This window comes from Euprymna scolopes, chromosome 3, assembly GCF_053919585.1.
Source record: "Euprymna scolopes isolate OS-2025 chromosome 3, ASM5391958v1, whole genome shotgun sequence".
Classification (NCBI taxonomy): Eukaryota; Metazoa; Mollusca; class Cephalopoda; order Sepiida; family Sepiolidae; genus Euprymna; species Euprymna scolopes.
This window is the reverse complement of record NC_136484.1, coordinates 110,263,991-110,291,007: the sequence shown is the minus strand read 5'-3', so window position 1 is coordinate 110,291,007 and position 27,017 is coordinate 110,263,991. Positions and strand designations below refer to the sequence as shown.

The 27,017-nt window shown below is 34.3% G+C and overlaps 1 protein-coding gene across 1 annotated transcript in view; it reads left to right on the top strand.

The window, feature by feature from the left end:
* The window catches only part of LOC145258139 (THO complex subunit 1-like), an 84,902-nt gene that overhangs the window by 34,315 nt on the left and 23,570 nt on the right, over positions 1-27,017 (top strand). Inside the window, exons 11-15 of the mRNA XM_080115920.1 lie at positions 811-942; positions 10,809-10,909; positions 13,333-13,450; positions 14,905-15,005; positions 20,283-20,414. Coding sequence (XP_079972046.1) covers positions 811-942; positions 10,809-10,909; positions 13,333-13,450; positions 14,905-15,005; positions 20,283-20,414 — 584 coding nt within the window. The remainder of the gene's footprint in view (positions 1-810; positions 943-10,808; positions 10,910-13,332; positions 13,451-14,904; positions 15,006-20,282; positions 20,415-27,017) is intronic.

Genomic DNA, 27,017 nt, shown 5'->3' with positions numbered 1-27,017 from the left:
GTTTTTATTTGATCTTGTTTAAAGCAAAATCTTACACTGCTGGTAATAATGATAAAATAATTATTATTTATTGATTTTAAATTACCAGTAACTAAAAGTTATAGATCATTCCCACATGTGTACTTTTACATGTGAGAAAATATTTACACATTCAATAGGTGTTTTTACAATAATCAGGGAAAAATAGCAACTTTATCGTTAAATATTAAGAGATTTATAAAGAATCGGAATTGATAAATTGTGTTGGAATCAAGAAAAATATTGGAATCATCTCATCACTTATATATATCTATATATAGAGAGAGAGAAAGAATAAATGACAAAAAGTTATATTCCAAAAATGCATGATGTTGACCATCTTATAATTTATTCCTTTAATTCAGTTGACTTATACAATTCTTGACAGTATCTGTTTTGTAGCGCAAAATCAATCACTTAATTATTATATCAATCAGTGAATCTGTTATGCCATTAACTCATCAGAAGTGTGTGTGTATATATATTATATATATATATATATATATATATATACACACACACACACATGCACCCACAGATGAAAATCACATTCTAAATAAAATTTCTTTTATTTAAAAATAGTAAAATTTCTTTTCTTTTTGTCTGATAAGTATATCAAGGAAATTTTACTTGGAATATGATTTTCATCTGTGTCCCATACTGTACAAGCACCAGTATTTTTATTTTTTAAAGAATAAAATAATGCTTTATTGTGTTTTTAATTCCTTGTGATTTTTTTTTCATTACATGCATTCATTTTTTTAAATAAAATTTTTTATTTATTTTTATCAGAATGCAGATGAAGTGTTGACAGCATTCATCAGCTACAAGTTGGATGACATGAAAACTTCTCGGAAAAAGTTGGACAAATCTTATACACCTGAAACTCAAACGTATTTTGCCAAGTACCTGACGAGTGAAAAGGTAAATAACAACAACAACCCCAATGTGTTCTTCTTTGTTGCCCAAATAAAATTAGACGAAGTAAGAATATTTGCGATTATATCTTCTGTAATTGTCTAAAAATGGCCAATCGTTAGTCAAACACCTGCAAATTCCCATATGATTTCTAGCATTCGCTGCATCCCTCAGAGTCACAATATGATAGCCACGGCACCAAATATAAACATGCACTTGCATGTTCACTATAGAGGTCGTGATCGTCCCGCCCATTATGCTGCTCCAAGGTTGAATTCTTATCCCAATCAGAACCACAAATCCAGATTATATACAAATAATAGAAGCTGGTGCTACCAGACCAGGCTGTCTATTGGCTTCCTAAGACGAAATGCACCTACATCGATTCTCTGTTTTTGTTTTCTGTTCTCTTTTGTAAAACTTAATTATGTTCTGCAAAAACAAAAACAACCCCCTTCCCCTCTCCTTTCCTTTTCCTTCCCTACTTCCCAACCCCGCCCCCACCCTTTTTTTTTGTTTGACCTGTTGGTAAGGCACTAGAATAAGCCGACTGCGCCCCTGCAGAGGGTAAAAATCCCTCAATGGGGCAACCAGTTACCCGTGAGTTGCTACCCATAATGCCCTAGGACGTGATCCTGGTGATTGAGCTAACCTAGACCTGGGTGCATAAAAGTCTAGGTGCTGCAACACATTACTTCGGCTAGACGGGCGGTCGGAGAGGCCCGATCCGACCAATTGGCCAGTCACGCTAAGCCCTAACACTTACACCCAAAGTACCAACTACCACAACAAAGAACGAAACTTAAAGGTACTCCCATCTTTTTTTTTTTTTTTTTTCTTCCCCCACTACAAAAAATAGGCAAACTAAGCAAGTGCTAGAAGGCAAGGGTCAATCAATTGGAAAGACCAGAACTCAACACTCCATCTGAACAAATGTATTTTTGAGGACATATTGAACAGAAACTATAGTACTTGAGAACTCCTTACCAAAAGAGTATATCCTCCATGTAGCCCCGACATGGTCAAGGCGAATGGGTTTCCCCCTTACTATGCCCCTATTTTGGACTCCGAGGTTGGTAGGGAGCGTAGTTGATGAAAAATAAATCCCAAAATCCATGGCTGATAAAAAAAAATGCATTCCCCTCAAAACCCTTAAAAGAAACCATTCCTCTGACTCTGACCTCAAGCTCAGATGAAGAACAAAAATTAAAAACTAGAAAAACCGTTCCAACTATAGACGAAGGAAACTTCTCACGATTCTTGGTGATTGAATTGATCGAAAATAAAAAAATTGGAAATTTATCACCTTTTCTAATAGAAAAGACATTATCCACAAAAAGTAAACCAAAAATGATCAAAAAAACAAAAGATGAAAATCTACTAGTTGAAATAACCAATCTTAGAGATGCTCAATCTCTACTCAAAATGAAGAACTTCCATGAGTACAAGTGCAAAGTCTTTTCCCATAAAACACTAAACACTTCAAAAGGAGTAGTTTGAAGTTATGAACTATCGCTAGCAACTGAAGAAGAAATAAAAACCAAATTAGAAAAACAAGGAGTAATCAACCACATCCACATAAAAATAAAAAGAAACAATAAAATAATAACCACCAACACATACGTATTAACGTTTAACAAACCAACAATACCTAAAGAAATAAAAATTGGCTACTTAAATGTAAAAGTAGACCAAAATATCCCAGCTCTATTAAGATGTTTCCATTGCCAAAAATATGGACATCATAAAGAAGCCTGTAAAGGAATAAAAATATGTGGAAAATGCGGCAACAAAGAGCACCGAAGAAAAATGCATAAATGAGGTGAAATGCGCTAACTGCAAAGAAGATCACCCGGTCTTTAAAATATGCAAAACATATAAAAAGTAAAGTACAAAAAAAGACACAACCTTTCCAGAAGCCAGAAAAATAGTTGAGACGTACATGAAAGACTACACATATGCTGAGACAACAAAAAAGACAACTAAACCATACCAACATAATGAAATACATGATCAATATAGGGAGCTGATAAACAAACTGATTACATTAAATATTAAAGAATGGCCAGAATTTCAAAATAGCCTAAAAGAAAAATACTCAAATCTGGGAAACAAAATAGAAATAACAAATCCAAACAAAGAAAATAATATTCCATCCACAACAGAACCATTAAAAACATTATCACAGAAACCAACAAAACAACCACCAGAAATTAATAAAAACATAAGCAATGATAAAACAGCAAATAAAGAACATTCCAGAAAAGAAGAAAACCAAACAATATACACTCAAAATAGATTCCAAATTCTAGAAAAAATGGAAACCGAAAACACCCTAAAAAAAAAAAAAGAAACCAACCACAAGTAATCAAGAGGAAAAAAATGAACAAGAAGCCAAAACAGCAACATCTCAAGCAAGATTCAGATCGACGCCCAGATCCAAACAAAAAGAAAGAAAAAACCCAGCAAAACGCTTCACCAAAGACACAAACTCCGACAAAAGATAAACCCTCTACTTCTAAAGAGATGGAAATAGAGGAAAACTAAACAACCTCATGGATAGAAATAAAACAACAAATTATCCAATGGAATTGTCGTCGAATAAGATCTAACTATAATGAACTTCTTATACTTATCTCACTCTTCAACCCAGCCATTGTCTGCTTACAAGAAACCTTCCTACAAAACAATAACCATTTTAAAGCACCAAACTATGAACAATACAATTATTTCCATAACACAGGCCTTCATGCTAATGGAGTCACCTCAATTCTTGTAAGGAATAACATACCTCAAAGCAATTTCTCTGTCAAAACAAATCTCCAAGCAATTACAACTCAAGTTACATTACAGAAAACAATCACAATCTGCTCAATATACCTCCCTCCTTATGAACCAATAAATGATAATCAACTAGAAAATTTAATAAAACAACTACCTTCACCGTTCATCCTCCTCGGAGACTTTAACTGCCACAGTACGCTATGGGGATGTGAAGTCACAAACTCAAAAGGAAACAAAATTGAACAACTAATTCACAAAAATGACTTATGCCTTCTCAATCAAAAAAATCCCACATACTTAAATCCAACAAACGGATCAACTAGTGCCATTGATCTTACCATGTGTGATCCATCAAGCTTCTTGGATTATACATGGAGCACTTACGAAGAACCCTGTGGAAGTGATCACTTCCCTATTATAATCAATTACAGTAACTCCATCCAAAACCACATACCCAGGTGGAACACAAACAAAGCCAACTGGGCCGAATTTAAAGAACTTTGATCACTAAAATTAACAGAACATCAAATCCAAACAATACAAGAATTCACGGAAGTACTCATAACAATAGCCAAAAAATGCATACCCCAAAATTCTCCTCCTAAAAAAAAAACAAACCATGGTTCAATCCAGAATGTAAAATGGTCATTAGACAGAGAAAGGCAGCCTTAAGAAAATTTAAAAAACAACCCACAACGAACAACTTAATAGAATACAAACACCAAAGGGCTAAAACTCGAAAAACAATTAAAGAATGCAAAAGATCCTGCTGGCAACAATTTGTCAACAAAATCAACATCACCATTAAACCCAAAACCGTCTAGGAAATGATTAGGAAAATAACTGGAAAATATAATTCGAATCCAATCAAACACCTTCTCACAAATAAACAGAAAATAACTGATAAAAAAAATATTACTAAACACACTAGCTAAAACCTTTGCCAAAAATTCATCATCAAAATACTACAATACACAATTTCAAATACTTAAGAAACATGAAGAAAAGTACAAAATAAACTTTAACTCCAAAAACCAAGAGCCTTACAATGAAATCTTCTCCCTCAATAAACTAGAAACCGCCATAGAAAAATCCCATAGCTAATAATAGGACTAGATGAAGTGCACTACAGCTTCCTTAAAGAAATTCTGCTCGAATCATTAAAACTCCTTCTCAAAATTTATAATAAAATATGGGAAACAAAAAATTTCCCAACTTCATGGAAATAAGCAACAATAATACCGATACCCAAATTGGGAAAAGATACATCAAACCCAGAAAACTACGGACCAATAGCTCTCACAAGCTGCCTATACAAAACGTCTTATGTGTTATCTAGATGACAACAAAATAATTTCTAAAATTCAGTGTGGATACCAAAAAAATCGAGGATGTATAGACCACATCACTAACCTCGAAAATTACATCAGAGAAGCTTTTATCAATAAGGAACACAAAACATCTATTTTTTTTCGATCTTGAGAAAGCATATGAAATTACCTGGAAACACGGTATCATAAAAAATCTCCACAACATTGGACTAAGAGGCAGACTACCTGAATTCATAAAAAAACTTCCTAACAGACAGATCTTTCCAAGTTCGCATAGACTCGACTTTATCAGACCCACAAAAGCAAGAAGAAGGAGTGCCCCAAGGCAGCATATTATCAACAACTATCTTTAACATAAAAATCAATAACATTATAAAAGAACTCTCTCCTGATATACATAGCTCCTTATATGTAGATGACTGCTCAATCAGCTACAGATCTAAATATACTCACACTATTGAAAGAAAACTACAACATAACATAAATAAAATGAATAAATGGACAACTAAAAATGGTTTCAAATTCTCCAAAACTAAAACAAAATGCATCCATTTCTGTAACCAACACAAACTCCACCCTGACCCAACCTTACAGATTGAAAAATTCCATTCATAAACGAACACAAGCACCTGGGAATCATTTTTGACAAAAAACTAAATTTCATTCCACACATCAATCACAAATGTAATAAAGCATTACAACTCTGAGTCATTGCCCATACAGAGTGGGGAGCTGACAAGAACACACTACTCAAACTATATAGAGCATTAATTAGATCAAAAATAGATTATGGTAGCTTCATATATCAATCCACCAGAAAGTCATATCTAAAAACCCTCAACACAATATGCCACTCCGGACTAAGACTAGCTCTAGGAGCATTTCCAACCTCCCCTGTAGAAAGCCTGTATGCAGAAGCACATGAAACTCTTCCAATGCTTAGAAATCAAAACCTTGGTCTAAAATACTACACAAAACTTACAGCCAACTCCACAAACCCAGCACACAACAGCACTTTAAATCCAGACTGTAAACACCTTTTCGACCAAAAAGAAAATGCAATCAAAACCTTTGGACTTAGAATAAAATCGATTTCCAAAGAAGCAAATCTACCCATAACCAAAATTCACGAAACTGTCCTACTCAAAACCCCTCCCTGGAAAATCGTATCCCCTAACATCGACCTAAGTTTAAGTAAATATGAAAAGAAACATACTCATCCAATAACTTATCATGATGATCTCGATAAAATCAAAGAAAAGTATCCAGACCACACACACATCTATACAGATGCGTCTAAACAAAATAACGCAACAGCCAGTGCAGCAATACTCAATAAATCAATCAAAAAACAATCAAACCTCTTCAAAGAAACCTCAATCTTCAGTGCTGAAATACATGCTCTAATCCTAGCTCTCAAACTCGCCTCCAATAACAAAACAAAAATTTATAATCCTTTCAGACTCCCAATCTACTCTAAAAGCGATTAAAAATAAAAAGATGGACAACCCTCTAATCACAAAATTACTCCAAAAATTAACTGAATCAAACAGTAAAAAAGAAATCATTTTCTGCTGGATACCGAGCCATTCCGGTATTAAAGGTAATGAATTAGCAGATTCAGCAGCAAAAAACGCCTTAAATCTCCCAATCGATGCAAATTTTAAAATTCCATACATAGATCTAAAAAGACGTATCAACGCATACACAACAGAGAAATGGCAAACCTACTGGAATGAACACCCTAACAATAAACTTCACAAAATCATGCCAAAAATCAAAAAACAAGAACAAAATACACAACTAAACAAACAAAAAAGAAGTCAAACTAACAAGAATAAAAATAAGTCATACTCACTTAACTCACTCATATCTCCTAAAAAAAGAAAGCCAACCCATCTGTATACCTTGTCAAACACCACTCACAATCAAACACATATTAATTGAATGTACTGATTTTGTAACAGTAAGAAATCGATTCTACAAAGAAAACAATATTAAAAAGTTATTTGATAAAAACAATCCCCACACTATACTCTCATATCTTAAAAAAATTTAAAAAGAACCCTTTATACAACAGTCCTGGATATGACCTAAAACTATATTCGATGGTGAGGCCCCAGCTTGCAGGCCTTGTGGAGTGTGGCGCCACCCTTTAATTGCCATTCTCCCAAGTCCACTCTGGACCTGGAGTGGTAGTACCTGTTAGGGTCCCAACTATGGGTTAAATAGAATCCGACTTAAAAAACAAATATACTCCATTAAAAAATCGTTCCTCAAAATAACTAGATTCAGCATTAAATAACCTGAAAAAGGTTGATATGCCATAAAACAAAAACAACCAACTAACCAAATAATAGATATTTGTTTTTTTTTGTTTGTTTTTTTTTTATATTACAAGTGGTAGCTGTTTACTTAAATTTAATAGCAGACTGAGATTTTTCGCTTAACCAAATCAAAACATATAAATTCCATTAACACAGTCCTTTAGTCAAGAGCCCTAACGGCTCAACCCTAACCCAGAGTGGCACATTGGCCCAACTGACCTGCAAATTAATTGGAAAAACTAACTGATCACCTCCAATGTCTAACACCCACTTTTCCTCCTAAAAGCTGTTTCTGACTGCCTCCTCTTCCCATCTTCTGGAATCTTTTACCTCTGATTCTAGCCTTTGTTAATGGTCATCATTGGACCACCCAGAAGTTGGCTTCTTGAGATAGCCATTGGAGATAACGGCCAGTCTCATTTAAATAGACTTGTCTGCAGATAATCTAGGACATCACTTTTCTCAAATAGGTCGGTCTCCCTGTTCAGTGAGCTACTTATTTTGTTTCAAACCAAAAATTATTGGAAAATAACAAATAGAATTTTAATTAAAAGTATAAATCAGTTTTATCATATTTTGCCATTGATTATGACTTGGCAAAATGACAGACAGACTTATCTCCCCTACTTTATGTGTATTTGTGCCTTTATCAATTACAAATCAGAAAAGATATGAAACTGATTTATATTTTTAATTAAAATTGTACTCTGTAATTTCTCCTAATACCTATATTTGCGTGATGCATAAGTATATCAAAAAGGTTTTCTGGAGATTTATTTTGAACTGCTATATTTCAGCTGTACAGCATGATCATGTTCATACACCGGTTCTTAACAGATCACCAATGTTAAGCAACGATGAACCTAGCCAGTATCAGATGGGTGATTATTTGGGAATACTAGGCACTGTATAGGGTGGTGAGAACCCATTTCTGCACCACCCCCAACCCCCGATCAGAGTGGCATTAGGTCATAGAAAGCAGATGATTGATGTAATACAGAAGCAATCAGGAATAATTCTGTTCATGGTTTTGTATTTTGTTGTGCTGGGCAGAAGATTCGTTTTCGGCACAATGGTTAGGACAATCGCCTGGTATGGGCACTGCTCGGACAGAAAGAAACTGCAATCTACTTTCTGTATAACTGCAAAGAAAGCTATGGTAATACGCCAAACACTTTTGAGAAACAGCATGAATCGGATTCTGAATGATGAGTAACAATGAATTTATGAATGCCTTGAGGGAGAAAGATAGACAAACACGAATTGAATGAATGAATGATTTGAATATTTCAGCTGTACTTTTTTATGGACAAGCACTTTTTATTTTAATTATTTAAAAAAAAAATTTTTTTACTAATGAGTTTCAATTTATCACTGGTGAAAGTCTGCTAGGTTTTTTAGTTTTAATATATGGGAAATATAAATGAAAAGTACGAGAATTATTCAAACACTTGCATTCTTGTCCTGATCTCATCACATGTAGAATATACAGATGTAATACCAATTTTTTGGCATCCATGATTCGCAAGCATTGTCAGATTAACCGTTTTGGTGGACCATTTGATTTCATCACCATATTCAGTTTAACATTCCTTTTTTATACTGCCATGTGTTGGACGGCTGTAAAAAGTTGACTTTCAATCTCTGTTCAGGTCTTTATTCATCTTTCTCTCTTTCAAGTTCAGTTTTATCAGTTCAGCTCCTGTTTTTTTTTGGCCTTCCCTGTGAACTGGGTCTACTACCTTAATTTTTTTATATCTACTAACCAAAGAACTTTTATCTATTCTTTCAATTGTGAAAAAAACCATGTTCCCCTCTGGTGACATTACCACCGACCCCAATGTTGTTTCTGTGGTCTTTTTGTCTTTTTGTCATCTTCTCCTTGCATCCTGGTAATATCATCATCTCTAACGCATTGGTGGCTGCACTCTCACAAGTCTAAAAATAAAACAAAACAAAAGAAACAGAAGAAAACACAGACTCTGACACTTTCTAAAATATTTGTTGTACTCTGGGTGCGTGTGTAACACCATTGTGGGAAACTACCTTCCAACTGCTAGCGTCCATATCTGTTTTTCTGCCAATGCAGAGTTTGTCAGTTGCTATCAGCTCATCTTGATTTTCCAAAGTCCTCTTGACCTGGTCCAAATCACTATCTGCTTTTAACTGAGTCTAACTCTGACTGACGTAAACAGTCACAGCCTCAATCATCGTAAAACCCATTGCCACAAAACCCACCAACACTCCTAAAAATTGTAATGCTGTCCTAAAACTCACAGCCATACCTAAAAACCGCTCACAAACTAAATCTAAAATATATTAACTGATCCGCCAGTTGAGTCCTTTGTCCTAAAATACCTGTCTCGCCTTGCTTAACAATGCTATTTCAGCTGCCTTTGTCTACCCCAGTGAACAACTTCCTCACCATTGTTTCCCATACTTTTGTTCCTGATAAAACTTATTTTCTCTTATCTTTTGTCATGCTTCTTTTTCTTTCTCCCTCACTTCCCAACACTTGGAAAGGAAGCACCAATAGTATCACACTATGTAGCAATATTATCAAAATCTCTTATTCTGCACAAATCTGCATACTTTCCATATTTAACCTTCATCTGGGCTCATCAGAACCAAACCTGTTTTTATGACTCCCATTATACATCCATCATATCATTCTCATATAATTTCTTTCCATGCAACACATGTCCTCAACCTTTACTGGACAGCTGTCTATGTATACAATAAATTGCCAAATGGTTCATAATGTAGTCTTTGGCAGTCTGAGTTCAAATCTAGTCAGTTCCATTCGCTTATATCTAAATACTGTTGGTGAAATGTATGAATACTCTTTTAGCATCGCATAAAATATTAATTTAAATATGTTGAATCATTTACAATTCGTATTACATATAAATAATTCAATGTTTTTATATGAAAAAAAAAAAAAAACATTTTAAAACTTAGATCATCAGTTCTTCATTTTGTTGCAATAGCCAATATGTTATACGGACCACCATATGAGAGAGAATTAATGGGGAGAGATAATTATGTAGAATTACAATAATGTTCACAGTGAATTTGAGTTATTGATTTGTTTTTAATGTTCCTATTCATCTATATGTCCCTATTGACTTGCCTCTCCACAAGAGCAGTGCTGGAGACAAGGTTGGTTTCTAATGTGGGAGAAGATCTAGCTCCTCAAAAAATGAGCACTCCTGTTTGGAACAAAAATAAAAATTGCCTCAGTCTAGAATGATTTTCCTCTAATTAACCAGCTGAAGTTTAGTATTAGAACAGATGCTACACTTCAATTGCAGCCAAATGTTTCTTGCTGTGTTTTAAATGTTCCTGTTGACCTATATGTTTCTTAATATTAGCGTTGCCGTTTGCCTATGTTTCTTATCATTTTGTTTACCTGCCTCTTGTTTTTCAGTTGCTCAATCTTCAGTTGTCTGACAGCAATTTCCGGAGATATGTCCTTGTTCAGTTCCTCATATTTATACAATACCTCAATGCACCTGTGAAATTTAAAAAGTAAGAAACATTATCTTTTAAAATATAGTTTGCATGATTGTTTGATTCATTTATAAACTACAAGAAAATATAAAATTATCATAAAATAACTTCATAAACTAAATCTAAAAATTTATCTATTTATAATATTCTGTCGAATATTTAATATTATATTTCCAATACTTACGTTGTCATTCTGCTTATTTTTGTGATTTTGATTTGGTTGCAATAAAAAAAGTGAATACTATCTGGACTATGGAATTGTTAACATGTGCAGATCAAATGAACCATATTCAGTTTTTAGAGATTATCAGATTAGATATTATTTATATTTTTTATTCAAATCACTCAAGACGAGGCATGAAGCCACTTGATGTAAGGAGCTAATAAGAACGAAAGATGATTATTGCAAAGACAGGAGGTGCTTATTGGCCTTAGTCTTAAAAAGACCAGGGCTATAAGTAAGATGAAAACAGTGAGCAGGAAGAGAGTTCCACCACCTTGTAGTTCTTGGAAAGAAGCTACTGGGATAATTACAGTAAGGTGTTATTACAGTAAGGTGTTGAAACAATAAATTGATGAAGACCACTAGACCAGGAGGTCAAATGAGCTGGAACAAAGGAAACTGAGGATAGATCAGATAATTCTGAAGAACACATGCAATGATAGTAGTTATAAAAATGACTGAGACTGGCAACATCATGTCTATGAGAGAGAGGTTGCAATGAAGAAAAAGAGTAGGGCTAATTACAGATACATTTCTGCACTTTATCAAGAACCCTGAAATGGAATAGAGATTCACCAGCCCAAATATGACAACATGGTTTGATAGTAGCTTTGTAGAGATAGAGAATAGCCTCATGTATGAGAAACTGTTTGGACTGATAGAGAGAATTGATTTTACAAAAAATAGAAAAAGCAATGGATTTAATTCATGAACTTCAAGAAAAATTTGATGAGAAAGAAAGACCAAGAAGTTTTATAGTTGATTTTTCATTGAAAGCTGAGCTATCCATATTATTTTGACTATTGTAACCTTCTGTGAATCTTTGCTATTTTGAGGATGTTGGCAATGCAGCTGATGCTACCAGATCGCAATGTCTGAAGATATCAGCTTTCTGACTTAATTGCACCAACCATTAATGTTATTTTTTTTCTTTCCGTTCTGCAAAGCCAAAAACAAAAACAATTTTTCTCTATAAAACAACTAAACCAAACAGCATGAATAAATATTTGAAGATAAAAACAACTTGAAGCATAAAAACATTTTCCAAAATTACTGGATTTAATATAAAATAACCTGAAAAGGGTTGATATGCTGTAAAAACAAAATGGCAATGCAATGTAATTAAAGGGAGATAAATCTGACGATTTGAGCATCAAATTGTCATGAAGATTGCCCTTTATGCATTCTTCGGTGAACCTTTAGTATTATAATGTTCCAAACACCCCATGTCATTCGAAAATGAACTTATCTCTTAAAAACCTGAGGAAAAATTTATGTTTCAGTGCTTATTTGGAATGAAATTTATTTTCAAAACAAAAATACAGCAAAGTTTAAAAAAAAAAAAAACTTTGATGTACATTCCTGCCATATACCAAAAATCATAAACTGATCAAGTAATGTTTTTTTTTTTTTTTTTAACTAAGCAAATTAAATTTTATGAGTAAGCAAGACGTTATGTTTTGATCTGCCATCTATAATATAAATCTCACCTGTCTGTTTAAGTGTATGTATGTCTGCCTGTCTAAAACTTTCAACATAGGCAACAGATTTTCACAAGATCAGTATCATTTTGAAGCTCGACCCTTCAGATGACAAATATCGAAAAATTGGCCAAAAAACATTAATTCCTTCACTCGGCATTTTTCTATGGTGATGGGTCGCTTTTTTCACCGATATTTTCAAAAGTCACCCCTCTTTTCGATTGACTAGCCTTAATTTAAAATTTCGCCACTTCCAGTTTAGCAACAGCAAAGATGTCATTTTGTTTTTCACATTCTTTTTTTCCTTCGCAGTACAGGTTCGAGCCTGCTTGTCTGCCAACTACCATTTTTTTTTTTTTTTTTTTTCTTTTTGCTCAGCATACACCTCCAAACGCCCGGGCAACGCCAGGCACCCAGGCTAGTGTTTAATAAATAAGGGGAAGACAACTCAATTCAAGCTTTTAAGATCAAAAGCAGCCTTGCAATGGCTACAATTTCCTATTAAAAATCATAAATGATTTTCTATATAAAAAAAACTACTTATCAATTTACATGATATTATATACAGACCTCAAGTAATGGTTTAGAGAAAAAATATTTTTACATCACATAAAGCTTTTCTAATTAATAAGGCGAGATAATTAACAATGTTTAAAGAATAAAGATGGAAGTAAGTTATCTTATAAAACCATTTCCAGGTATTCAAAATATTCATATTCGTATTTTTCATCTTTTAGCCCCAATTATGTTTTGACTGAAGACCAAAATGCATGGTTGAAGACAACGGAAGAAAAAGTGTACATGCTGCTAAAGGAAACTCCGCCAGATGGGGAAAATTTTGCCAAGTCTATCCAAGTATGTCTCCGCTATTCTAACGCATTTTTCTATCATGTAAATTTGAAGAAAACTAGCAAAAGAAAATAATTGGTGCTTGTATAGTATTGGACACAAGTGAAAATCACATTCCAAGTAAAAACACTTTGATATACTTACATATCCTGCAGAAATAAGTATCCTCACCAAATTTTAGAAAAAAATTATCAAGTAGAAATTTAATTAAAGATAAAAATCAGCTTTTGTATTTTGTTGATCTGCCATTCATTATTACTTGGTTAAATGACAGACTGAATTATCTCCCCCTGATTTACAGAATTTCTGCTCAAAATTCAATAAAACTGATTTTTATTTTTAATTAAAATTCTACTTCATAATTTTTCCCAATTTTGGTTGTAGATACCTATTTTTTCCTGATATATAAGTATACCAAGGAATTTTTCTTGTTATTTGAATTGTGATTTTCACCTGTATAACTGCAATTTTTCACTTGTGCCCAATACTACATAAGCACCAACAGTTTTTAATTATATTCACAATGGAATTATACATGTTTGACTCCTCTCCAACAGTATTGCTTTCTCATTTATTTGTCTATTAAAACTTTAGATGGTCTTCAAATTTCTACATTATATAAAAAAAAATGTTTGTTTTTAAACAAAGTTATTAAATTTATTTTTTATTCTATTTTTATTTTTTTACATGGTAGTCACCACTTATCAAGGCTCAGAAGCCACTCAGGGATAAGGGTTATTGCGTGTACAGTAATCAATGGGATAATATCGTAGTGATCGTTAGTAATGGAGATTTGATAAAGTGTCTTACTTAAGGGGGCGGTTTATCAGGAATTTGTTTACGTTGGACTTGAAGACATCTAAGTTGTAGTCGGGTAGGAAACAGGAAAATGGAACAGAGTTCTACAGGCATGCACTTCTAAGAAAGAAGCTTTGTTCATGGAATCTACGTTTTGATTTAGGCACAGATAAAGAGTGAGGAAAATTACTGACAGTGGTTTTTAGCTAGACGGGTGTTTTTCGTGAAAGATTGGTGAGGAGGGACCAGAGATTAGAGCTCAGACGAACACTTGCCATGGAAATAACGATAAAACAAAAACATTTTTAGCTCAGAAATTCCGTTTGCTATTTAAATTTAACATAAAATAATTCTCCTTTTTATATTAGTTATTCTCCTTTTTGCATTATTTTAATGCTCTCGAGAGTCAGTGAAGAAAAGTTGGAATGAGTTGATGTGTATATGCAATCTCTATTATAATGTAGAAATTTTTCACCACTTATTTCAATTTCTTACCAACGCACTTTGAACCAAATTCTATCTTGATTACATGTTAACTCTTTCACATGTAATAGAAATCTGCACGTCTTATTAATTGCACAAGACGCTCATATTTTCTAATGTGTCATTTGCCATTGTTTGAATTTATGACCTGTCAGATAAACATCGCTTAATTTCCGCAGCATATTTTGAAACGAGAAGAAAATTGGAACGCATGGAAAAATGAAGGATGCCCAAGTTTTGAACGAAACAAACCTGCAACGGATGTTCACCACAAACCGAGGTAAGAAGTCAGAATATTTATCTTTTTTAGGTATTTTTTGTCTTTATTTGTTTTATTGTTAGTAGCGTATATTTATATTAAAAGTTTGGTGCTTTTTTCTTATTAGAGTGAAATTCGAAAATCAAAATATTGAATTTAAAGTAAAAACCAATGATATCCTCTTGTCATGTCATAGTAATGAACATATCCAAAAAATTGCGATAAAAAATGATAAAGTAGAAAATCAATTAATAAGGAAAATAGTTTTCAAAGACGATCAGCAAAAATTCAGTTTTGCTTAAAAAGAAACTGGAGAGTTCCAGTCATAACAAGGGAGGTAAATATTTTCTGAAACCTGAAAAATTTAGCAAAACTCAATTTTCACCAATTGTCTTTGAAAACTATTTTCATTTATAATTAATTTTGTGGCGGTATACAGTTTAGTCAAGACATTAAAAATGAAAATATTGAAAAAAAAGTTATATTGTACGTACTCGTTATAGTCTGAAGTTCTCTGAAAAAAATTTCACTTAATTTCATCAAGTAGTTTTTATTTTACAGCGAAAAAACAATTTGTTATGATACCGAGCAAAAGGGTCGATTTTTAGGAAGAAAAGCTAGTAATGCTGCCAAGACTAAACTGGTTTCCTTCAATAATTACAAGAAACCTTCTCTGCCACCAATAGCAATGGCCAGTGACTCCCTTTCTGAGAGTACATCTTTCAAACTGCTTAGCCTAACGTTCACAGGAAACATGAGTTGGAACAATTATATTGAAAACATAGCCAGGGCCGCTGCGAAAAAGGTAGGCTCTCTCTACCGTGCTAGAAAATTACTGACACCTGAAAGTATCCTGTACCTCTATAAGGCCACCATTCGCCAATGTATGGAGTATTGTTGTCACATCTGGGCTGGTGCATCTGCTGCTAGTCTCTCGCTCCCAGACAAGGTTCAAAAGAGAGTCGCCAATCTGATAGGCCCTGAACTGGCATCTAAGCTTCAGCCTCTGTCCCATTGATGAAACGTTGCATCCCTCTGCCTGTTCTACAAGTATTTTAATGGTGAATGCTCTGACGAACTGCAGACACTTGTGCCCCCACGACGTAGACACCCTCGACAAACCCGACAGGCAACTAAATCCCACCCCCACACACAGATCTCTAGATGTAAAAGATCTTTCTACTCCAGTAGTTTCTTCCCCAACTGTACTGACATGCAGAAGTTCAAGTGTAACGTGAACCGACATCTTGCTGCCCAAATCCCAACATAGTGCCCCAGCAGTTGCTGCCCCTGATAGTAGCCCCCTACACCAAAGTGGCAATGTGCCTTGTTTGGGGTGAAAATGTAATAAAAAAAAATTAAATAAATAAAGATGGGAAGGGAGTGTCGGCGCTTTAACTGGAGTTATCTCCCTTTGGCATGTTCAGCAAATTTCGTAATGGCTGACTTCAATACGCTCTCATAAAAACATGTTTTTCTGCTGTAAAATAAAAAATACTCGATCAAATTAAATGAAATTTTTTTTCGGAGATCTTCAGTCCAAAACAGAAACGTACAATATAACCTTTTTTCTATATTTTCATTTTTTAATGTGTTGACTAAACTGTACAAGTACCAATTTTGTACCTATCGTTTTTCATAATTTTTGGATATGTTCATTACTGCGACATGACAAGTAGATACTTTTGTTTTACTTGAACTTCAATATTTCGAATTTTTCTATTATAACGGAGACGCACCAGAAGTTTTTATATAAAGTATTCTACATATGATAGCTTGTTTAAAAATTGGATAATAATTTTAAAGAAGCTCATTTGTTTCATTAACATTTGCCATTGTTGGTAAATATATTTATCACATTATGTAAGTGTCTAAAACTAAAACAGAGATTAATAAATAGTACTAGCTCCTCGAGGTATATCTGATGTATAAGACAATGGACATGCATTATAATAATAATATACATTATCTGATAATAATATATCATCCCAAATCATATCATAGCTAACATCAAATGCATCCTCACAGTCTCCAATTTTAAAAGACAGCAACATAGTTGCAAACATGAAACCATTCTGAAATTCAACGCCTCAGGATTAAGTAAGGATTTGGGACTACTCCATGAAAATTCATTCCACAAACATACAAACTGACCTGCAACATTTTTTTTCTAAGGGGGGGTAATGTGTATTCTGTGGGAAATTAACATTTTTTTTCTCATCAGCATTTGTTCATATTTTCATTTTCTACATATTCTCACTTCATTCCTACATAATATCTTCACCATATTCCCTCTGCTTCACTTTTGTTATCAAGTAAGATCTTTGACTTACTTGCAGTTTCATCAAATACTTTTGTATGCAAAATCCGATCCTGCATTTTGCTAATTCCTACCCTCTGATGAGAAGGAAAATATTTCTTCGAAACTCCGCAGATTAAAGACTATCCACTTATCAAGTGTTTCTTTTTCAGATTAAATATGTTTTTAACTCTTTTTCAAAGTGTTTTTTTACATGTTTTATTAACTATTTGCTCTTATTTATATATATATATATATATATATATATATATATATATATAGGGAACATATACCAGAAAGAATAGTTAGAAATGTTATACACCATCCATTATGACTACGAAATTCCTACAGCTATGTATCCAGAAATCAGAGCTATTAAGCCTGATGTAGTGATATGGGAGAAGAGGGAGAAAGTAGCAACCCTAGCTAAAGTAAGTGTCTCTAACGATGCTGGCTTTAACAGAGTTGAGAGAGAGAGGATTACGAAATACCAAGGCCTTATGCACAATATGAAAAGAAACCAAAATCTTAAGATCTCCATCATTCCAGTAATTATAGAAGCAATCGAAGTCATGAAAAGAATTTCAGAAACTACCTGGCAAATATACCTGGTGAATCAAGTGCAAGAGAAATACAAACAATTGCATGCAAAGAAACAATTAGAATCTTAAAAAAAAAAAAAAACTATTTGTTGGAGAGACTGAAATAGTGGATGAATGTCTAGCATCCAATAGAATGTCCAATCCTCAGCAAAAACAAAAGAAAATTAAAACTAAGAGAGATTTAAAAATATAACTAGCAGGGTGGCCCGACGTTGCCTGGGACTGAATGATGATCAACAAATATTTCACACTCTCATATTTTTTATTGTCATCGAAATCAGTGAAATCACTCAGTTTTCAATCAAATCGATTGCCTGCTCTAATTGAGAACTCAGCACGGTTCACCTAAGAGAAGTTTCACATGCTTATCGCAGTGATGTATTTCACAATATATTGTAGTCTACATTGCACTGTAGAGAACCTACTGTTGTTTTTATAAAATTATTTTTAATATATAATGGCTTGAATTAAAGTTTAAAATGCAAAAATCAAGTATCATGCTTCAATTGTGCCCGGAACAGAAACATTCATTTTGAAGACACCTCTGTTATATCAAAGAACCCACTGTAAATTTTATATGCCGGTCCTTACTGGTTGTGCGGTGATAATGGCTTGAATTTAAGCTTAAAATGAAAATGTCAAGTATCATGGTTCAATTGTACTTAAAAAGGAAACATTTAACATGCCCCTGCCATATCAAAGAACCTACTGTTGATTTCATATTTCAGACCTTTCGGCTCGTGTGGTAAAACATCTCATATGCACTTGTGATGTTAGGCTGTAAATCGTGTTTATCACCTGTCTCTTTCATCAAATTATTTCAATTATCGATACTTATCGAAGATATTCCGATACAAAAGTTATCTAAGAACACTGCCAGGCACATAAAGTACTTTCATGTAAACTTCCATAAAAATCAGCCCAACCGTTTTCGAATCCATAGGGAATGAACACTCACTCACACACACACACAGTTCCTTTTATATATACATATATAAACTTCTTTCCTGTTAACAAAAAAAAACATAAAGAAATTTACATGCATGGTTCGAACCTACAGACCACGTCATGCAAAAAAACAAAAAACAAAAAAAAAACACAAATTTTCAAGTCTTATAAAATTCTTTGCAGTTAATGAAAAAAAAATTCAGAAATTTATGTGCAGAGTTTGAACCTACAGACCACATCATGCAAAAAAAAAACAACAAAAAAAACACACTATCAACTTACCCACAGTAGAATTTTCACGGCTCCTCGTTCTATCATTATTGCTAAGAAACAACATGGAACAAATGGCTTTACCGATGATAGATAAATTAAAATAATGGTTTCGATTATCGGTAATTATTGGGAGTATTCTAAGACAAAACTTAACTAAGGTCACTCCCAGACTTATACACTAAAGTTCTGTAAATTTTGAAGAAAATCTGTTCAGCCATTTCGGAGTCTAAGGAACAAACTCACACACACAGACAAAATTGCATTTATATAATTTAATTAGATAACATGATTATAAAAAACAATGACAGGTATACTTCAGATATATTTTTAAAAAGTCCTTTTTAATAACAGTTGTTTTAAACTCTTGCTTTAGCATCTGTCCAAAAAAAACAAAAAAAAAAAAACAGAAAAAAACACCTAAATTTCAAAAGTGTATACCAATCCACATTCCAATCCAAACATCCATTCTATCAGTCAACTTTTGCAATCCCAGTTCTTGTCATCATACAAGATTTGTATTACCACCATAGTTCCTAACCCCCAGTGGTCACCTTGTTGCATAATTAACATTTTTTGAATTGTAGTTTTATTTGGATTACAGGTTAATTTGATTTGGATCATAAAGTTATTTTGAAAATATTAAAATACCCAAAAATATTATGAGAAAGTCTTTAAAAAAATGTAAAAATCCAACAGTCTTCTTTAAAAAAATATATTACACCAAAAGTCTCAGAAAATTTTTTTTATGACTTTAGTCATTTAATAAAATATTTCATGATATTTTTTGGTTTTCAAATATTTTCTAATTAACCTTACGAAATGTTTTCAAAGATGTGACAAAACTCCTATTTAAGATTTGAGCCAACCCCCCCCCCCCCACACACACACATCATCTTCAGGCTTACAACAATCGTTAACAACACCAGATGTTTTCTTTCTTTCTCCATGAGGGCTAACCCGTCAGGGTTAATACTATCAAAAAGTGAAGAGAAAAAAGCTGAAAAAGAAAAAAAAAAAAAAAGAAATAAATACCCATTGTCTTTGAAAATGGTGAATTACACTGAAAGTCTCAGAAAAATTATTTTAATCATTTAATAAAATATTTCGTAACATTTTTTTGGTTTTCTAATATTTTGAAATTTAAAAAAAAAATAATTTTTTATTTGTGATTTTTAGAGCAAAGAGAAAAAGTCTTGGTGCTGATCTGATGGCCAGCGGTGGAAAGATTATTAAAATGGGTAATCCTGAACTGACTAGACTGTGGAACCTTTGCCCGGACAACAATGAGGCTTGCAAATCAGAGAAGAGGTAAATAAATAGATTAATATAAGATCTTTTTATAAAATTATTTTTCATGAAATTTTCTTGCACATTCAGAACTCATTTCTTCAAGACAAAAACCCCTCCCCAACATGCACAGTATGTAAGAATACATAAACAGTGAGACATCTATTATTATTGTTTTAACCTTGCAGACCAGTAAAAATAGTCTGTGACAATAATGTAGTTGTGGACTGGTGCATTGTCCTGGTGGAAATGCCACTGGTTCGATTTGAAGAGTGCTGGCCTCTTCTGACGGAATCTCTTCTTGAACTCCCTTAAAACCTCAACATAGTATTTTGTGTTGACTGTTTTTCTAGTGGGAATCCGGTGCTTTCGATCATGTCGGTGCTATCAAAAAAAGGCTTTTGGATGGATTTGTTCTGTCTGGCCTTTTTGGGTCGGGGAGAGCCAACAGCCTTCCACTGAGAACTCTGTCTCTTGGTCTCTGGATCATCGCAGTAGATCTAGCTTTCATCACAGGTCACCAGAGCATCAAAAAGCTGCGGGATATGAATTGATCGGCTCTACGATCTCCCTGCTGTCATAACAACATCTTTCTTTCTGATCTTCTTTGAGCATCCTTGGGACAAACTTGCACACATCTTCTGCATCTTCAGTTCCTTGCAAATAATTATGTGTACAGTTCTCATCTGACATCAAACTGTGCACATTGTCTATAGACACACGACGGTCCTTATCCATTAGATTCTTTATTTGGTCAATCAACTCTGGTGTTCTGACTTCGTTACTCCTCCCACACCTCCCATCATCCCTCACAGACTGCCTACCTTCCTTGAATCTCTTCTGCCACTCAAAAACTGATGCTCGATTCATGCAAGATGGTCCAAAAGCAGTTTGAAGAATTCCATACATTTCTGTGCCATTTTTTCCAAGTTTAAAACAGAATTTATTGCATATTGTTTTTCTAAAGTGTCCTCACATTCACATACATTACATTTTTGAAATTCACCAGATGTGACAATCAGGCTTTAGTAGGGTGTATTTCAATTTCTGCTGTAGCTGTTCATTTGAACTTGAAATCATAAAAATTGATGAGTCATCTCATAAGATGTATAGCAATAATATACTGAATTTTTAAGGGTCTACTACAATTTAAGTGCCTGTATAAAAGTCTGGAAACTTATTGAAGGCACCTCATATTTTAATAATGAAAAGTATGTTAATATATTTCTTGCTTTTTGGGATTGAGTTATATATTTTTTAAAATTCTATTCTAATTTTTCTAATTAACTATAATTTGCAATTAATTCATCCTTACCCATAATAAAATTTACTCGTGGTGATCTTCAGTGCCATAAACAAATACTTTCGTTGCTCACACAGTAAACATTAGCGATAGTAAGAGACAAATGTATTTTTTGACTTTGATAATTATCCTCTATTTCGACATTTGGAAAACATTGGTAAATCTCCATAAGATATTTATTGAACTTAGGAAATACTGATTCACTTTAATATTATATGATAAGAAAAACACATGTATTTTTAGAGGGTTTTTTTGTTTTTTTTAAAGGAGTCATCACTTATCAAGGCCCGATGGCCATTTGAGGATAAGGATTAATGAGTGTACAGTAGTCAATAGGAAAATATCATAGTAATTGTTAGTACTGGAAATTTGGTAAATTGGATTACTTAAGGGGATGGCTCATCAAGAACTTGTTCACATTGGACTTGAAGACGACCATATTGTATTCAGTTGGAAAGCAGGAAAAAGAACAGAGTTCCACAGTTCTAAGAAAGAAGCTTTGTTCATGGAATTTATGTTTAGGTTTAGGCACAGATAAAGAGTGGGGGGAATTATTGATAGTGTTTTCAGCTAGACAAATGTTTTTCGTGAAAGTTAGGCCAGCATTTGGAGCTAGCATTTGCCATGAAAATAACAATAACGCAAAGATAGGCTTGCAACGTCTCTTTTCTGGATAAGGTGCTTTTAGCAGCTCCTGCCCATATGTGGCAATAGTACTCCATTCTTGGACATACTTGGTTCTTATCCAGGTAGAGAATTACATCAGCCATGAGATATCTACTCGAGTGGTAGAACAATCCCACCATTTTTCCAGCAGCCTTGTCAACGGATTTGATGTAGTGTTCCATTTCAGATCAGGTGTAAAGGTCAGACTCAGAAGCTGGTCAAAACATGGAACCTCTCTAAGACGAGAGCCATTCATTTTAATTAATGCCAGATGGGGATCAGAGCGTTGATGATGTAAAGATACAAGTTTGGTTTTAGATGCATTAAAATTAACCAGCCACCTCTTTGCCTGTTGCACTATGTGCTCAAAACCAGAGGAGAGTGAATCAGCACATGGTCGTTTATGGCCTTTAAAGTGTTGCCATTGATCGTAGTGTCTCAGCATAAATGTCTACGAATGATCTTAACATGTGATTTGGGAGATCATTGCAGAGAGTTGGGCCTAGGATGAACCTCTCCAGCATAATTACTGTGAGCTTCTGATTTCTGCCCATCAACCACTTCTCTTATGAACCTCTCAGAGAGAAATGATTTAATAATTGAGAAGACATTTCCAGCTATACTGTAGCTGGAGATTTTGTGGAGTAGACTTTTATGCCATACTCTATCAAAGGCCTTTGATATGTCAAGAGCAATTACCCTAGAAAGGAAGCCTTCATCAAGAGATTTGCTTATCCTATGAGATATGACTGTTAGCACATCTGCTGTAGATCTAGCAGAATGGAAACCATATTGCATGTCACTGAGGAAGTTATTTTTGCTGAGGTAGTTGACTACTTCTCTATTGAACAGAGATTCCAGTAACTTACTCATGATGCACAGGAGACTGATTGGTCTGTATTGAGAGAGAGCTGGCTGATCACCTGAATTTTTGAATACGGGGCATACTGATTTGTAAGTATGGGAGCTAGTTCTGATTAAAGCTTTTTCAGTACTATGATATGCCATTAGGACCAGTGTCTTTACTGGAATCGAGATTTTTGATTAGCTTAGCAACATCACACACACAGATATTTGTATGTTGCATAGCGTGTTTTCAGATACAGGAGGAAGTACAGGAGGTTGGCAGCTCTGATAGCATAGGGTAAAATTAGCTGCAAAGTTATTGGCAAAGAATTTGGCTTCATCTGATACTGATGAGATTACCTCAGGTCCATTGATGATTGTTAGGATAGAGCACACACTTCTATTCAGGATTCTGTTTGTTATTTGTCAAAACTAGTGGGAGTCAAGCTGCTGCTCAGCTACTTTGGACTTGACGGACTTAGCATACAACTCTCTCGCGTTCTTTATTACTCTTTTACAGTACTTGCTGTCAGTCCTGAAGGTGGCTTTAGTCTCAGTACATCTATTACGTTGGAAGCAATGGAAATAGTGATTTCTGTGCGCAATGGCAGCAGCACATTCCAAAAAGAACCATGACTTGTTGTTAGGTGTTTGCTGGAATTTTTTGGAGGGTATGAAATGGTCTATACCTACAATTAACCATTCTGTCAGGTCATATACTTTAGAGAACACATTCTTTTTAAACATGGAACGCAAGATCCCAGTGGAAACGGAACAGAATATGAACATAGCTCACGGCAAATTGTGAGAAAAAGGTTTAGGAGACTTGCGTACTGATCATCAGTGTCGGGCACACAAGTGGGTTCGTGAACAATCTGAGTTAGATCATAAGCAATGCAGAAATCGTGACTGAACCTCTCTTCATCATCTGTCTTGTTTGAGTGGGCTAACTATTCTACATTGTGAACATTGAAATCTCCACAGACGTGAATATTAGCCAAAGGATGTGCAGACAGAATGGGGTCAATTTTCTCAGATATGCTCCTAAAGATAGTAATTCCGCTGTTATGGGGACAATATAGGTCAAATATAAACACAGTGGTGTGAGCAAGTTCAACCTGGAAGCACATATAGGGTAATTTAGGGTCTTCTCTGGAGATGTCCCTACCACATGGAAAGCCATCTCTAATGTAGGCACATATTGGGGGTCAGATTTCGATGTTAAATTAGAATATCCTTTAATTACAAACTCATCTAGAGAAATAGTCGGTCCAATGCCAGTTTCGCATAGGAAGAATTGGTCTCCTGTAATTCTATTTCAACCTAAAGATTGGAACATAGACCCCCTGATGTTGGAGAAGGAGACATGGTGGGGGGGAGGTCTACATTGGAAGTTAAAGTTCTGGGTTTAATTGTGTATTCTTTCTGGAGACTTTTCATGGTGGAGTTTTAGGATTTGTGGAATAAGTCGACAGACTTGGGTAGAGTAGGAAAGTAAGGGAGAAAAAGAAGTGAAGAAATATTTTTGTTTCTAGATAGGTAAAGCCGTAACAATTACGAACTAATACAGCATCGAGGAGCCCCACCAGAAGGTACTGCATGGTCAAGAATCTATTCACCAAATGACAATACAGCAGCCCCAGTACTTTGCACCTGCTTATAGGATGGCCTCCTTAGTGGTTAGTCCAAGGTTTGGGTCCCTGGCTATGAGGTAGATAACGTCAGCCCAGTAAAACGTTTACCTCCAGCACCCTTATTAGTGACATGGTTACAAGGATAGAAATAGAAACAGAAAATTTTTGACATCCCAGGCAATTGCTCACATATATATTATTTAATTGGAATTCATTATTGAGATGAGTATTATTTATTAATTTATTTTATTGCGGACTATTATCCTCATCTTTATTAGTTGTTGTTTTGTGACGTTTCGGCCAACTATTCCTCTGGCCTTCATCAGGTGGTAACCGTAACGGGATAGGAACTCCGAATCTCCTAACTGCATTCTCAGCAATTACTGCCATCCATAGTTGTTGTCGTCTCACCACGTTTTGGTCAAGTAAGCCTCTGGCCGGCTTTGAGTAGGATTGAAAACGCTATCTTCAGACAATTTTCACCTGGAACTGTAGAGATTCAACGTCTCTATCCACTGCACCACGGGCCCTTAAGTGGTGAGACAACAACGACTATGGATGGCAGTAATTGCTGAGAATGCAGTTAGGAGATTTGGAGTTCCTATCTTGTCGCGGTTACCAACTGACAAAGGCCAGAGGAATAGTTGGCCGAAAAGTCGTGAAACAACATCTAAGAAAGATGAGGATAATAGTCTGCAATAAAATTAATTGCTCACATGTTGTGCATATCTTTGCGACATTTATTCAATTCATTTATTATTTAACGATAGTAAAAGTGAATTCAATATTGCTAATCATTATATCATGTGTTGCAAGTGTAACCTGATGAGATGTGAATTTCCGAAAAATTCAATTGACTCCCTGTCACCCATAATATGTCTCAGTCTATTACTCTCACCTTTCCTCTCACCGTATGTGATTTGACACCCGTTCCCTACTCATTTTATACAGCTTCTCTCACTCTTGTTTCCGTCACTCTCTTTCACTGTTGATTAACAGATGAAACTAATAAAGCTTACTATAATGATTGGAATAGTTCATCATAAACAAAGGAGAATATCACCACAATTATCAATACTATGTAACCCATAGCTGAAAAGAAAAACAAAGACGTCAGGTTGTAAGCTTCAATTTTTCACGTTGAAGCTCACGTAACAGTGGTCTTTTTTTTTTTTTTTTTTTAATTTTTAACATTTAAACAGAGTTAAAAGCTTTTTATTTGCCATAACATTTTTCTTATTTTGAGGCTTATGTAATGTGATATTTTTCCTTTTAAAACAAAAACTGAATTATTTTGAAGTTTGCTTAAACTAGTTTTCACATACTTCTTTTTCTCACCAATTACATTTTTGTGTGATTTTTTTTTTTTTACACCTCTCTCCACCCGGGCTGCCTACTACGTCTAAATTTTTTTTTTTTTTTTTTTCTGGGGCTTAATATCCTTAATACACCACTTCTCTCCACCCGGGCAATGCCGGTTACCACCGCTAGTGTATATATAAAGAGAGAAAAATCTTCGGGGGGGGGGGGGCACCAGGGGAGCTAATTAACACAATGCTGAAAAGTAAAAACAAAAATGTTATGACATCATAAACAATAAACTAGCAAGCACATAATTTCAGTTAAACTCCTTGTTGCATAGCAATTAATGCACCCAACTACAGGTTCTGTGATTGTAGTTTGATTCCTGGCATAGTCAGCCACACTGATGCACTAGCACAACACTAGTCCATCGATAACTATTTTATCTATAAAAAACAAAAAATAAACATAGTATATATTTTAAATAACTGATTTAAGGAACAATTGTCAAATATTTTGGTAATGGTGGTGCCATATTGACATCATTAAATCTACGCCCGATGATTACATTTTTAATAACATATGATGATGAAATCTGATGATGTCTATTACAATAAGCAAGAATATAGTGTGAGTGTTTAGTAGTATTGCGTATATGAAATTAAATAAAAATTCAAAAGTGCATTAGCTTATCTTATCTTTCAACTCGGTTCAAGAAACGCTGTTCTAAACTAAGGATCATCAGAGTAGCTATGATGAAAAACAATTAAAATTTATAGAAATTTTGATCAAATAGTTTCACAAAAATTCCTTTCTTCATTTTTTAAGCTCAACTTTGAACCTTATTTTCTCTGATGAGCAAACAAATAAGTG